The 16,058-nt window shown below is 34.3% G+C and overlaps 1 protein-coding gene across 1 annotated transcript in view; it reads right to left on the bottom strand.

Moving 5' to 3' along the window:
* Positions 1–7,404: 7,404 nt before the first annotated feature.
* The window catches only part of LOC142343088 (uncharacterized), a gene marked incomplete at its 5' end in the record, with an annotated part of 86,263 nt that continues 77,609 nt past the window's right edge, over positions 7,405–16,058 (bottom strand). The window contains 2 exons of the mRNA XM_075394775.1: positions 7,405–7,766; positions 10,619–10,803. Of these exons, the coding sequence (XP_075250890.1) occupies positions 7,596–7,766; positions 10,619–10,803 (356 nt within the window). The remainder of the gene's footprint in view (positions 7,767–10,618; positions 10,804–16,058) is intronic.

The following is a 16,058-nucleotide window of genomic DNA, read 5'->3' as shown; positions in this document are numbered from 1 at the left end:
GATCTCTTCTCTGTCTGACGTTTGGACGGTTGTTTCCTCGTTACGTCTTTTTGGAACTGATCTTGAGCCACTGCTGCTGGCTTCTTTGCGGCTTGGGTAAAACTCTTGTTCACTTTGGACTAAAATTCCAGGAAAGGTTTGCAACTAAATGAGGTGATACGTCGAGAGCATTCAAAGTTGTTCAGTATTTTTTGATGTTTTTTTTTCATTTTGTGGGTTGTTTGAATTTAAACAAATAATAGAACGTTTCACGACCTTGGTTGGTTTGAAGTATATTGTTTCCTTCTATGGATATATTGTTTCTTTCAAAGTCAGATTTCATAATAAGATCAAGTAAAATTTCTGATCGCTCAATATTTCTTTTTTCCTTGATCCTAGTTCAGAGATTATTCTCTCTGGGTCACAAACTTTGTTTTTTCAAAACTGGTTCAACCCTACTGCCATCGCCGGATGGTTCTGATTTCTTCCTGTTCTTGACGTGCCTCTGTCATTTCGTTAATGTTTCTCATAGGTTCAACAGTTCCCAATTCTTGAAATGATTTAATTTTTAAAGGTCACTCGGCTGGTTTCTTTGAAAAGAGATAACTGAGGTACTTTTTGTTAATAAATTTGGTTGTGAAGTATTTCGTTTTCTGCTGTCTGCTGGGAGATGACCAATTGCTTAAAAATAAGTACAAATTTTTCCCTGTGCATTTTTCTTCTTGAAGTACAGATAACACGAAAGACTAATAGATTTCATTTTCTATGTCTTTGAGACTACTTTCATTAAACAGAATAATTTTAAAATCATTTTTGCGAGTTTTCAAAAAAAAATTATGGCGGGAACATTTCCGCTTACAACTTCTAAGAAGCACTAACAAAGAATAAATATATAACTATTTGGAGTTGTCTTGATGAGTTTCTTTGTTTTTGTGTCTGATAATTCTTTCTAGCATTGGCCCTAATGTACAAACTTCTGTCTCTATCATCAGCTAATTTTGTAAAAATGCTTTAGCTGGAGTAAGACATAAATAGATGGCACTAGTGATACAATTGGTACAATGTTTGAGCAGTTACATTAAGCTTCGGACGTTTTAAGATTAAAATCAATTAGCAATTGTCCAAAAAATTGTTTAGTAGCGAAATGATAACTATCTTTTAAAAATTGAGTTCTTACTCAGCTTTCTACCAAATAAACAAATCTGTTGAACATCAAGTGGTGATTTAAATGAAATGAATTGTGCTGTATTTAGATTAATAGTTCTGGACTGTTTACTTTGTTGAAGAACATTGCGGTTAACCTATAAAACACACAAGTTTTTATGACGCTCTGCTCTGGCTAATTAGGAGAATTTTTTATCATTGAAAATTTCTTCACAAGAGTTGTCAAATGCCAACAGACCGTTTTCAAGATCTCATATTAGATCAAAACTTAACTCAAAAGACAAAAAAGCAACAAAAATGCTTGAAAATTGGTTGAAAAGGTGTCATTCAGCAACATAATTAAACTAAGCGTCGTTTGCTTACAAAACGAAGGATCACAGACATCCTTCGGTCAGTTGTCGAAATAATTTTATTCATAACTTTGTTTGGGTAGAACGTATCCAACTGTATAAGATAGAAGCGAAAACCAAAATGTTGTCTCATCACAATTAAATTTTAAGATGACCAATTTAACCAGCAATATAGCAATCAGAAACAGCATGGAGAACATTTGGGTAGAGTACACAATTTGTGATCTTGATACTCGTGTAATTCGGAACTTCCAAGATATTTCCTCGTATTTTTTTCATCAAAAACCAAATCGGACTTAACCACAGCAGCATCCAATTGATCAACATGTTTTCAAACTGCTTAAAAAAACCTAAATTTAGTAAGTATACAATAGTTTATTTTTAAAAGCGATTTGTCAATTTCAAATGCATCACAAAAATTTTAATCAATGATAAAATTATTATTAAAAAACGAGTCCATATCCTTGTTTTTTGTAGAAAACTGTAAAGCTTGCTTTCATTCCCAGCGCTTTGCCATAGTAGGTGATTGAGTCCATGTTTCCCACATTTACCACTTCCACATTTTTCTGAAAGACTGTTATTTTTCTGAGAGACCTGAATTGGCGCTAGCAGCTGAGGCATAGGTAATGGGGTACGTTTCAACTTTTGCAATTTTGCCTGCATAGACATGATAGAATCGAAAGTAATCTAATAGCAAATTGTTCATTTTAAACAAATCTTTTTCGGCGCAAGAGCAATTGATTTGTTGTTTCCTAAGTACAGTCTGTCCGCGAGAATCAATTTTCACTTTTCTGACAAAAGTGTCAGTCAATTGATTTTCTAAGATTATGCAACTTTAAACTGTCAAATTTGCAAGCAAATTGACTTGAAGTTTTGATGGAGTTTATGTTTTGTCTGATCGAAGATTCATTTATTGGCCAGTAATAGAAAAAATCCGCTATCCTTTTGGCACAATGTTAATTTTTTTGACGTCTTGGACAATAATCAGCATGCAAATCACAAACAGGTGTCTCTTTATAAAACCACAAAATTTGAATTTCGGACAAACAAAATTTTCTATGTTTTTTTTTACCTTTTTCTCGAGAAGTTTCCTTAAAGTCTCCGCTTTTTCTGCTGCTTTGGCATAAAACTCTAATATTGTAAAACAAAACAAAATGCCTTGAACTATCTGAAGAAAGTGATAAAATGGGCAACCAGCTTTTTCCCAAGCTAAATCATGGACAAACTTTGAGACCTACTGTTGAGGTTTTTGTTCACTTGATGACAGGAGTTGAATGAGTTTGGGAGTTGGAATGAGTTAGTGTCTGTATAGTTTTCGGTTGTGATAGTAAGTTTTCTGTTATAAATTCAGATCTTTTGACGAAAACCTTCAAATTCAATAACTAACGCTCGCAGTGTTAACATTCCAAGAAATTGAAAAAAATAATTTTGAGAGTTTTAACATACAGACAAAAAACAATACCCCGTCAGATGACCAAGACGCTGATTTGTGACTTCAGGGTAAAACATAAAAATAATCAGGTCCCTTCTCACTATATTCAAAAACAAAACCGGAAACGTTGTTAATTATGGCATGTAATCTCAATATTTTTAATTTTTTAGGAAAAGGTCTAACGACGAAATATCAATACCAATCGAACCTCCGTACGGTAGGACTTCAACGCAAAATTCAATTCAAGATCCGGATCGAGATAAAAACAAGATGCTGAGAAAAACCGCAGATAATGTTGTGCTGAATCGTTTGACAAATCCTTGTAAATCTCGTGAATAAATTTCAATCCACCGTTGCTATAGCTGCAATTTGATCTCTGCACACATCCTGCCAAATCTGGTCAGTTTTTACTAAATCTTGACCAAAACCGCTTAATCACACGTTTACGAATCACGTAGTAACTTGGCCCCCCAATTTGGGTAATAAGACTACTTTTTACTTGTGTCGTAAATTTCAAGAGCAAACAGCAGACCGAAGGAAAGCAAGGGCAGCGAAATAGATTAATTCAAACAATAATAAACAGCATGCCGAAACATTTCATACCACCTATCCTATCCTATTCCCATTTAACCGCCACTACCTATTATCCTATTGTTAAGGGTCGAATGATTACCCCCTTTTTCCCTACGTAGGTATTATATACTACTATCTGTTGGTTTTGGTTAATCTATATGCATTCACTCTCATGGAAAACAGCCCTATCCCTCAATTTTTGCGACCAAACGCAAACACGTTTGTCAAAAAAGTGGTCCTTAAAACCGCAGATTAAAATATCGGTTATTTAGTTGTTATGTATCTTGCGCCGTCTCGGGCGATAGCAAATGTATAGGCCAAAATTTCTCAAAATCAAGCTTTATTGATTTCACTTTGGTAGTGCATCTTTTCAAATTAAGGCCTCGAACTAGAACGTTTATGGCTTTTATGCTCTTTGAGCTCTGGTTTTTCATCCTGTTGGACTCTGTATTTAGATTAATAGTTCTGGTCTGGTTTCTTTGTTAAAAAAGATTGCGGTTACCCTATAAAACACTCATGTTTTTATGACGCCTTGCTTTGGCTAATTAAGAGAAATTTTTATCATTAAAAATTTCTTCACAAAAGAGTTCAAATGCCAACAGACTGTTTTTGAGATCTCCTATTTGATCAAAATTTGAAAATTTTGTAAATAGTATATTCAGTTTTCTCTCAAAAGACTGAAACTTAGGCTTGTCATAGTGGTAAAAGCAACAAAAAAAACTTGAAACTTGGTTGAAAAGGTGTCATTCAGCAACATATTTGATTAAGCATCGTTTGCTTACAAAACGAAGGATCACAGACATCCTTCGGTCAGTTGTCGAAATAATTTTATTCATAACTTTGTTTGGGTAGAACGTATCCAACTGTATAAGATAGAAGCGAAAACCAAAATGTTGTCTCATCACAATTAAATTTTAAGATGACCAATTTAACCAGCAATATAGTAATATGGCAACAGTATGGAGAAAATTTGGGTAGAGTACACAACTTGTGGTCTTGATACTCGTGAAATTTGTCAAATTTTTCTGAAAGATTGTTATTTTTCTGTGAACAAACTTTGAGACCTACTGTTGAGGTTTATGATCACTTGATGACAGGAGTTGAATGAGTTTGGGAGTTGGAATGAGTTAGTGTCTGTATAGTTTTCAGTTGTGAATCGAGTTCAAATTCCATAACAAACGTTCGCAGTGTTAACAATCCAAGAAACTGAATAAACTAATTCTCGTTTTTTGTAGAAAACTGTAAAGCTTGCTTTCATTCCCAGCGCTTTGCCATAGTAGGTGATTGAGTCCATGTTTCCCACGTTTACCACTTCCACATTTTTCTGAAAGACTGTTATTTTTCTAAGAGACCTGAATTGGCTCTAGCTGCTTGGGCATAGGTAATGGGGTACGTTTCAACTTTTTCATTTTTGCCTGCATAGACATGATGGAATCGCAAGTAATCTAATAGCCAAAAGTACAATTTAAACAAATCTTTTTCGGCGCCTGAGCAATTGATTTGATGTTTCCTAAGTACACATGGTCCACCAGAGTCAATTTTCACCTCTCTGACAAATAATTTTCAGAGGTTATGCATCTTTAAACAGTCAAATTTGGAGACAAATTGAATTGAAGTTTTGACGGAGCTTATGTTTTGTCTGGTCGACGATTCATTTGTTAGCCAGTAATAGAAAAAATCTGCTTTCTTTTTGGCACTAGGTTTATTTTGTTAACGTCTTGGACAAAGATTAGCATGCAAATCACAAATTAAAATTGGTGTCTCTTTATAAAACATCAAAATTTTAATTTTGGACACAAAAATTTTTCCATGTTTTGTACCGTTTTCTCGAGAAGTTTCCTTAAAGTATCCGTTTTTTCTGCTGCTTTGGCATAAAAACTTATAGCAAAAAAAAAGAAATTAAAATGCTTTGAACTATCTGAAGAAAATGATAATATGAGCCACCAGCACTCTCCCAAGCTAAATAGTGAACAAACTTTGAGACCTACTGTTGAGGTTTATGTTCACTTGATGACAGGAGTTGAATGAGTTTGGGAGTTGGAATGAGTTAGTGTCTGTATAGTTTTCAGTTGTGAATCGAATTCAAATTCAATAACAAACGTTCGCAGTGTTAACATTCCAAGAAACTGAATAAACTAAATTTTAAAATTTTAACATACAGCCAAAAAGCAATATACGTCAGATGACCAAGATACTCATTTGTGACTTCAGGGCAAAACATAAAAATAATCAGGTCCCATCTCACCATATCCAAAAACAAAAACCAGAAGCGTCGAGAAGTATGGCATGTACTTTCAATATTTTTAATTTTTTAGGTAATTGTCTAACGACGGAATATCAATACCAATGAAACCTGTGTACGGTTTCACTTCAACGCAATTTTCAAATCAACATCCGGATCAAGGTAGAAACAAGTCGCTGAGAAAAACCGCTGATCATGTTGTGAATAATCTTTTGTCAAATCTTTGTAAATCTCGTGAATAAATTTCAAATCCACCGTTTCTATAGCTGCAATTTGATCTCTGCACACATTCTGACAAATGTGATCAGTTTTTACTAACAACTGACCAAAACCGCTTAATCACACGTTTAAAAATCACATTGTAACCCCTTCCCTCAATTCGGGTAACAAGACAACTTTTTGCATGTAGCGTAAAATTAAAGAGCAAGCAGCAGACAGAAAGAAAATAAGAGCGGCGAAATAGAACAATTCAAACGATAATAAACAGCAGGCGGAAATATTTCATACCACCTATCCCATCCTATTCCCATTTATTCGCCACTACCTATTATCCTATTGATAAGGGTCGAATGATTACCCACGCCCCTTCCTTACCTAGGTATTATATACTCCTAACTGTTGATCTTAGCTTTTAGCCTATCCCTCAATTTTTGCGACCAAACGCAAACACGTTTGTCAAAAATTTGGTTCTTAAAATCGGAGATTAAATTATCGGTTTTTTAGTCGTTATGTATTTTGCGCTGTCTCGGGCGATAGCAAATGTATGGGCCAATTTCTCTCAAAAACAAGCTATGTTGATTTTTGCTGTGTTATTGCATCTTTTCATATAGAGGCTTCGAACTAGAACTTTTATGGCTTTTATGCTCTCTGAGCTCTGGTTTTTCATCCTGTTGGACTCTTCTCAGCTCAGTCAGCTGACAATTTACTCTTCTCTGCCAACTGATTTGAATTCAACGGCAGATAAATTTGCCTTGCAACTGCCCAAAAATTAAGCAGGAGCCTCCGTTTATGACTGAGGGTCCGACAATCAACCGGCTATTTCAAATTGAGCAGTCCCGTCTGTTCTCTGGGCACCTTTCGCTCATCAGCTGCTCCCTGGTGTTTGATTATAATTTTAAAATCTCGCAAGAACTCTTGCAAGGTAATGCATAGATTTGCCAGATTTCTTTTGCAAGATTCTTGCCAGATTTCACATTAAAAACGTGTTTTGGAAAAAAAGTCAATTTCAATCAGTTCTGCTGATCAAAATTATTGTTATAGTCATTTCATTATTCATTTGGTTTTCAGTTAATTGTAACTTCCAAAGTAACTCAAATCAACTTTCCAGAATTTAAGTCTCGCAAGATTCTTGCAAGGTTTTGAATCTGGGCCAAAAATTTTTTTCGTTGATTTAGGTTTTGTAACTTGTTTGAAAAAAAAACAATAATTTGCTTCAAATATGTTTTCTAAAACTTTTGTCCCCTGATTTACTTTTTGCCTTGACTGATATCTTGCAAGATTCTTGCACGAATCTTGCAAGTTTTGATTCATCTTGCAAGATTCCTGCAGGATTTGAATCCACTCATCACCAGGGCTTATTCAATCTAAGTTCTCCTCCTTCTTATAAAAGAGACCTTTTCAGCTCTACAGCAGCAGCTTAAAGAAAGTAAAAAGAGTTCAAAAGAAATAAATTTGAGCTATTGTATTGTATAGAGTGCATACTCATTAACGGCGAATTCTGAAACAAAAATAGAAACGCGGGGTTTTAGATATCAAAAATTAGCGTTCTAATATTTTGAGAATTGTGATCATAGCATAATTTTCTTTGTGATTAAAAGGCAGAAACAAGGGCTGACTCATCAGAAGTTCAGTTTATTCAGATATTTCCAAGTAGGGCTATTTTGACGGCGTGGAGGATGAACACGAACACTTCCAATAATGTGAGAACACTCCACCCAATCCACAGTCCAATATTGCCTCCGAAGTCTGTGATCAACTTTGTGAGAGTGTAACTTGCCTTTTCATCGATCCTTTCAAAGTTCAAATTCTGAAAACACCAAAAACAAATTAAGTTGGAGTCAAAATTCTTATAATTTTGTGAAACTGATGTTACATACTTACTTAACTTTCAGCCCAAGACAAGTAAAAAGGGAGACTGCACTGAGCAGAATGGCGTAGAGTCATTTAGGATTAGGACTGCTAAGGGGGAGGGAGAGACTGATATAACCATGATACAAGCGGGTTAAACCAGTTAAGATTCGGAGATGTGCAAAAGATTCAAAAAAGCCTGTAGTAGTGGGAGTTCCAGGGGGAAACATCAGGGGTGGGAGTGCTAAGTGCGGGTAAAAAAGGGGTAAGAGTGAGCAAAAACAAGTCAGAATAGGTGAGTTCAAATGGTAAAAACCATAGACGAAAAGGTTTGTCAAAAAAGTAAAACAATATGAGGTCAGTCAGAACTCATATAGGTCTTCTATTAAAAAAATGGATCTCTTCTGTTTCGGTCCCCAGCTTAGTGGACATTTATAACATTGAAGCCCCCAGACATGCATGCTATATTTTTACACAGTATAACGTGCTATATATATATATATATATATATATATATATATATATATAAATAAATGTAATTTGTGAGCGGGGCCCGCACCGAACTACAAGTATAAATCAGCAATTTTAAATGCAAGTCTCCCATTTAATATATTTTGCTCGTTTCTCGCTTGAAATTTGCTTCTGTCAATCGTATATTAACTGCGCAAAAGTCTCCTTTTCAACAGTCATGGTGGCGCAGAAAATAAGACAAACGTCTAGGGAGTGGAAAAGTTTGGTTTTGATCCCCGTATTGAACTTTTGCGCTTGTCCCAAGTCTGGCCATTGTAAAATCAGGGTGAATCCAAGTCTGACGAAACCAAAAAGTCACATGAATCAGTCTATGATTCAGTAGTGATGAGGAAATGCATTTATACTGGCCCAGTACTAAAACGAACTTGGAGTTAGGTACGGGGGCATAAAAACACTAGGAGCCGAAGCAGAACCGAATCGAAAATTTGAAATGTTTTTAGAGATAAATTTATCTGTATTTGAACAGTTTGAACAGTTTTTGCTTTTTGGCCACTATTGATCTCAAATATCTTGAGAACATTTCAGGAATTTTTCAATTTTTTTTCTGTGCATCTCACGTCTTAGAACCCATTTAAATTGAAAAAAAAGCTAAGGAAATTTTGAATTTTCAACCATTCGTTACACATTTTGTTGCCTCGTTGGTGGGTCCCGAAATAAAACGTCTTCTCAAGTTTGTAAGGAGAAATAAAGAAGTCTGTAAAAACTTCAATAAAGGTTTGCGTGCTAAGGTTTCTATTACTTTAAGGTTACTTGTTTTCAAAAAAAAGTGAGCTCTTGAATGCGACCATATTTGTTCGTCATTCTGTTGCATTGAGACTGAATTCCACTACTGACAGTTGTGATTGCCATTTATTTCTCCATGGTCTACTTTTTCGATATTTTCATATCCAAGCAAAAAACTTCAAGGAAAGTGCTAAAGAGCTCCCTGGTCGATACAGGATGGCTAACTTATACGAACTTACAAGTATGTTACGATAGATCGTTAACTTGTAGGAACTTACAAGTGAGATTTCTAAATTGTAATAACTTACAAATCTGGTGGTTATCATGTAAGTTTCTTCCAAACTTCGCCATAGGGTTAGGAAAATTGATTTTATTGCATTTATATTTTCAAATCTAGTTTTGTTATTGATTCGTGTGATGAAAACTTGAAGAAGACATGACTATTTGGATCTATTCCGTTTGTGACTCCAGCTTAATGAGTGCATAATATTTGCACCCCCAGACGCAAGTGCCATATTTTTACATAATGATTCACTGTGTAATGGCACGTGCTCTGTAATTGGGGGGAATGCAGAAAAGATCCGACTATTAATTCATAAAACGTGTGTGTGTGTGTGTGCGTGTGTGTGTGTGTGGTGTATTTGTGTGTGTGTGTATGTGTCTGTGTGGTTTGCGTGTATATACAAAAAAAATCTGTTTAGGAACTCTACAAGGACACACATGGACCCGAAGGAACTCTCAAAGAAACCTTCTTCATCCTCGACAACGACAAGTAAAATCGAAAACAGCAAGATTTTTGAATATCAAGAAATGAATCAAGAAATTTTGAAGAAATGTAAATCAAGTTGAATATTTTCGAAAAAAAAGTTGAAGATTGAAGAATTTTTCTTCTGATAATTTAGATTAATTTTTTTCTGATGTTTTCTTTTATGTGCAAAAATATGTGTCGATGCAAAAATATATGTACATTCATGTTTTTCCAGATATTAGGCAAGACAAAAGGATAACTTGTAAGAGCCCTTTAGAAGCAACTAGTGAAACTTCTAAGAACCTTTAAGTTCAATGGCTGATTTGCAAGAATTTGTAGGGTTTAGTTAGTAAACTTGTAAGAACTTGTTGCTAAGTTCGTTGGGAAACTTCTAAGAACTTGTAAGAAAAACTTATATGGCGATGTATAAACTTATAAGAACTTGAAAAAAACTTGCAAATTCTTACAAATTAACCATCCAGTCTCGACCCTGGCTTTTAGTTTTACGCGTAATTTATGGTTTTTGATGCCTTGCTTGACCCTAGCTGTATATGTTTATGATTGCGTCGCCATTAGTTCTTTAAAAATTGTTGCGGCAACTTATCCGTTTTGTTTAACTTTTTGTACCGTTTTCTTATGCTTTGTTGAATTTCAAGTGCCTCTTGTAATAAGCCTGACAGTCAGATTCTCTTCCACTTTATTCTACTAATGGTAATGAAACTTTTGTCTTTGCTTCGAATGTTTTTTTTTACTTCTTATAATTCGTGACTTCGTGTCAACTGCTTCAAAAAATAACTGATTTTACTCGCCTGGAAGAAAACTTCAATTCTGACAAAGTTTTCGCGGATTTCATTTGTCAGTTCCTTGAGAGTAGTGTTCCTGTTTGTCGTCAGAGATTCCAAGTATTTAGTGAAGCGTACCGAATGATCACTTTTTCGAAGTTTCTCCAGCAAGTAAGGCGTGTATAATGCTGTGGGCCAATCCACTGTCGAGGCTTCCTAAAAATCATTATAACATATCAATCCAGTACTCGGTAATAGAATCATCTCCAGTCTGCAACGTTTAAGAAAAGCGTCGAAATGAGCCTCAAAATTACACCCAATGTGATGCAATATTCTGATCCTGTCCCTTTTCTCTACAAACATTGTTAGTTCTTTCAAAGAAGGAACGCTAAAAACTATCATGGTCACGTTCAAATGTCACCACTAGTCATCAGATTGCTTTCAATTTCCATCTGAAAAACGTTCTTTAATGCAGAGTTAAATAACACACAATTTCAATCCCCAGAACATATTTCTTGCTAAATTGTTTTTTTAATTTTTATTTATTCCGATACTGATTTAATCCTGATAATTCGTGATATGAACTGAAATTTTCTGCCTCACGCTATGTTTTTTATAAGTTCTTTGGAATAAATGAACAGCTGGCAAATTATTCCCAAAAAATCTGGAGCCTATGAAAACTATGCAAAGCAATTGGAAGCTCTTTTGGGAAAAACAAATAAAAAAACGTATCTCCTAATAAAGCTTAGTTGGAGTTTTCTGCGAAAGATTGCTTATTGTATTATATCTCTCTATTGACAATGAAGCGTCTCTATTGGAACCGCTCATAGAAACCATAATTCACTTTATAATTGTTCCGACACACTTTTAGGGGGAGAAGCTGTATACTCAGACTAGCTTTTTTTGTTCTGTAAATTATGGCTGATTGATGTATTCATCGTAGAGGGCTGTGAGTGGTATCATTTTGCCCACGAGTTATTGAGGTTTAAACTTTGTGAACATATGACTGATTTTCGATGTTGTTGTTTACATTATCCGTATTTTTACTCAATGTTTTGACAATTTTGTCCAAAAAAATGTTAGACATTTGAAAAACTTTTTTCATCAAAACTGACGCATAATCAGCTCATTTAGTCTGATTTCTGCTCTTTAACTCAACCTTTTTTAACTTAAGAGAACGCCTGCTAGTATTTTTTGTGCATCTTATGGGAGTGTTGCTGAATTGAAAATTTGCCGGTCTTTTAATAATTTGAATCAATAATTATACAAAACGCATCGTTTGTTTTTGACATATTGACCTCATTAGTCAAACTATCCATACCGTAACATTTGGACCAATAACGTGTTCCTAATGCCCGAACGGCAATCGCAGGTCTAGTTTTGGTCTAAGCGCTGTTTTTCAAAGCAAAAAAGGTTGATGATATTCAGTGTTTAAATTATGCATTTTTTTGATTTTTTGTTCGTTAATTACAGAAAACAACAGTTAAAATCAAAGCGTCTTAATGACTGTTCAAATTGGTTTCTGCAAGAGTCTCAAGGCAACCTAGTTAGTTTTCTAGTCGAAAGTTTCTGATAGTTTTAAAATTTAAAGTAACTTGTTTTCAAACTAAAGAATGGATTTTTTTGCAACCTTTTTCCCTTTTAGGTCAACTTGTAGCTTCAGGCCAGTATAGACAGATAGCCTTGGTCGTCGTTCATGAAAATAATATCTATTTCTTTTTGCGGTTTCACTTTTTAAGTAATGGTTTCTCTGCTATGATACTACGAGTTTTGTGTTAAAAATTATCTTTTTGACATTTTCGCGTCCTCGGGGTTCTTTTTCTTGTCTTATCACGTCAATGACAGAATATATATCTGAATTTTGGTATTTAAGAAGAAATCACAATTGAATACATCAGTTTTTTATTGAATAGATTATTGTTTTAACTGCTTGGACATCGTCTTCTTGCAAAATTTATTGAAATTTTTTTGTTTTTGTTCATATGTTTTGTTCTTATTGCCTCATTTTGTCTACTTGTTGCCCCGTTTCATTAAATAAAGATCGCATATCGATCTAATGGAGTTGAAAAAACGCAAAGTCGAACATATCGAAACCTTTTAGTGCATTGCTTGTTGTGTAAAGCTTCGATACTGGTTTTTTGCAAAATTTTAATTTAGTTTTTGGTATCTGGTCTGTTTGTTGCTCTTTTTGTCGTCGTTTTTTAATTTCTGGAGAATTGCAGGTGTTGCAAAAAATGTTTTCAAAAAATATTTAGTAACTTTTTTATCTTTTTCCCGTTTTGTTCATTTTGTATTACTTGTTACCTAGACTCACGTCCCAGAGGTTACACCTCTCATTATTGATAATCATAAAATGCGCAATTGAATATGTCTTATTTGTACGGAATGGATTGTAGTTTTAACAGCTTTGACATCGTTTTCTTGCTTGTTTTTATGGAATTCCTTTTTCTTTCCCGCGAAATTTTGGTTTGTTGTTGTATACGTACGACAATTTCAAAATATTCTGGATAATGATAGTTTTCAATGCCTTCAAGTAGAGGCATGAATTAGCAATAAATTAGCATGAACCTTCTTAATTATTTCAGTTGATATCTAAGGTTTTCATTTTTTTCAAATTATATTTCCTTAGAAAAATTATGAACGGTTTTTTACTTTGCAGTTATTGATGATTTTTGTCTACTTTTTACTGAGTCTCATCAAGGAGTTGTGCCATATTTTCAATTGAAGTACAAAATAATTTGTTTTGTTTAGATTTTATTATCCGCTACTTTGGCTTTTTATTATGATTTTTTAAAAAAAAATAGACATTCTTTTGGATGTAAAGGTTTGTTGTTGGTAGTTGATTATTTTGTCTGTTCTGTCTCGTAGTCTTAGTAATTGCAGGTCTCAACGGCTCACTAATTTGGCAGTATTGACCATCCATTTTAAGTGATTTGAGTGAGAAGCAATTCTTCATTTGAGTTGGAAGTATTTTATTCACACACCAATTAATTTTGATCCATATGTGGGATTTTTGAAAGTTTTCTGTCTCTTCCTCAGTTGGTAGACAATTGAGCTAAAATTATGGATAAGCCGGGTCGGAAATTTATGAGCAAACGGTCATAACCAAGCCGCGTTGTTGATGTGAAACTTCATTTGGGAAGAATGAGGTTAGGTTCCTTTATAATCCAAAAGTTTACCAAGTGGCTCAGAATTTTTGGTGGAGGAAGAAAGGTGAAGTGAATAAAAAATCGCTGGAGAAGAAAAGAAAAACGCATAACATGACGAGTCCTGAGAATAAATTAAGAGAAGTTTTATTGTTCAGGCCAAAAACTAGACCTTAAAATGAATGGCAATGAAATTCGAGAACAATTCAATGGGATTTGAAAACCAAACCAGATCAAAATATTTGGAAAAGCAGCAGCAACAGAAGTGAAAATGCTAAGCGTGAAAAAAATGTTCAAAGTCAGTTTTTTCATCATGTTTCACAAAATAACCAACAAAAAGTTTGTCGTTATTATAAATCGACTTCAAAAATAGACAACACTTGTAAACGGATCTTGAAAAAGACAGATCCTTGGTACAATCCAAATTGCAAAATCGAACTTAAAACTTCGTGCTTTTTACGTCTTTTCTGTCCCGTAAAAACTACTCAAGACCTGAATGTTTTTTGTGCTTATGCCCAGTTGGTTGATCACGAAATTGGTATTTGATGAACAAGACGACGCTCTACCTCTGCGTTGACGTCACCTATAAAATTATTTGACCATAGTGCTAAAATGTTTTGGAAAAAATGACGTGTATAACAGTATGATTTAGCTCGTAAATTTTCAGCCAATTGAAAATTTTGCCAAGAAGTTACACTAATTTATCGATGAAAATTTGGGCCTCTGTGTAGTTAGTATCAATCATAGATAGGATTCGACTTTTTGAGTCCACTACGGCCCATCCATGCGTTTTTTGATCTCAGTGCAGTTCCTCTGATCCAACATTTATTTTAGCAATTTCTGCGAATTTAGGTTGATCCGTTGATGGAAATCAATGGGACACCAACCCGGGCAAAATTAAAATCATTTCATGCAAAATTGTTTAGCAGGTCGTTACTAATTCAACTCCAATATACTTTTAATTACCACAGTATTCAGTGCGACTACCTCTCTTGCTATGAGTCATTCAAACAACAGCTATTTTTTTACTGTAATTTGTTCAAAGATTTCGCTACCAGTTATAGAGCGCAATCGTTTCAAGAGCGCAATCTCTCGTTTCGAACAGTTGACCTTGCTTTGTGGATGTTTCCTTAAAGAAGAAAAAAGACAAATTGAAACAGAATTTTAGCTTTCCTTTATCTCGTTCTTAATTCTTTTAACTTTTATCTGATACTTTTAACAACTTCAATAGATCTTAATTATGAACATGATGAACCAAGAGGAGTTCAAATTGCATAATAAAAATGAACTCTATCAAACCTATGTAGATTTATTTAAAAAAGTTGAAGAAAAAGACTCAATTATCAAAGAGTTTTTTATTTCGGCAAGTCAATTTTTGCTTAAAAAAGCAGTCAAATGACGATCCAAAGGAATCAGGTAAAATCGCGAACCAATATAACCCTCCACCATTCAAGAGTTTCGGGTAAGACGATTTGAGCCAAAAGAGTTCCCCACAAAAACACAAAATCTTGTTATTGGAAGCAGTCTGGTGAAAAAATTGGTGGGGGATAGTACTATACCAGAAGATATCTGCGTACATGATTATCGAGGCTCAACAATATGTGAAAAAATTTAAGTTGTACAACAATTGCCCAAAACAGTGATAAAAACAGTTCTCATTCAGGATGGGGCAAATTCAATTCTGAAAGATAAACATAAAAACATTGACGAGTTGTTGAGAATTATACAAATTTGGTTGATGTAACAAGAAACACACTATCTCCTGAGAATATTGTACTAATGCAAGTGCCTCCAATTCGTAATCTGCCAGAAAACGAACATATTAATGAGCGCATTAAACTTTTTAATGATAAAATAATTGCATTAGCAGGTGATGAAAATTATAGAATTGCAAATGTGTACGACCTCATGAAAGCCATGCCAAGATATGATAGTTTGTATTATGACGATTTGCATTTCCATTACAAATAAGGTGTCCCTTTTTTGAAAAATTGTGTGCTTTCTCAGTTGCTTCCCACATCCAATAATTTAATTGCTCTGAATAACAATCAACGTAATCCAAATCAATACCCAAAATATCGCAATCAGTGGAGACAGAGTTACAATTATATGAGCGGTCAAAACTAGACGAGATAATTGTTTTGCTAAATATTCTTGGTTTCATATGTCTTCTTTTGTTTTTATTGTTTCAAAAAGAAGCTTCAGTTCCACATTATTTTTCTTCTTATTTTGTGTGAAATCACATCAAAAAGGAATTGGGTCTCCACTACTACACCAATAAATCATGAGTGGATGTCATCGTGCATGTCTAATAATAATGC

This window comes from Convolutriloba macropyga, chromosome 7 (genome assembly GCF_964194025.1).
Source record: "Convolutriloba macropyga chromosome 7, txConMacr16.3, whole genome shotgun sequence".
Classification (NCBI taxonomy): domain Eukaryota; kingdom Metazoa; phylum Xenacoelomorpha; order Acoela; family Convolutidae; genus Convolutriloba; species Convolutriloba macropyga.
This window is presented reverse-complemented; position numbering and strand designations above follow the sequence as displayed.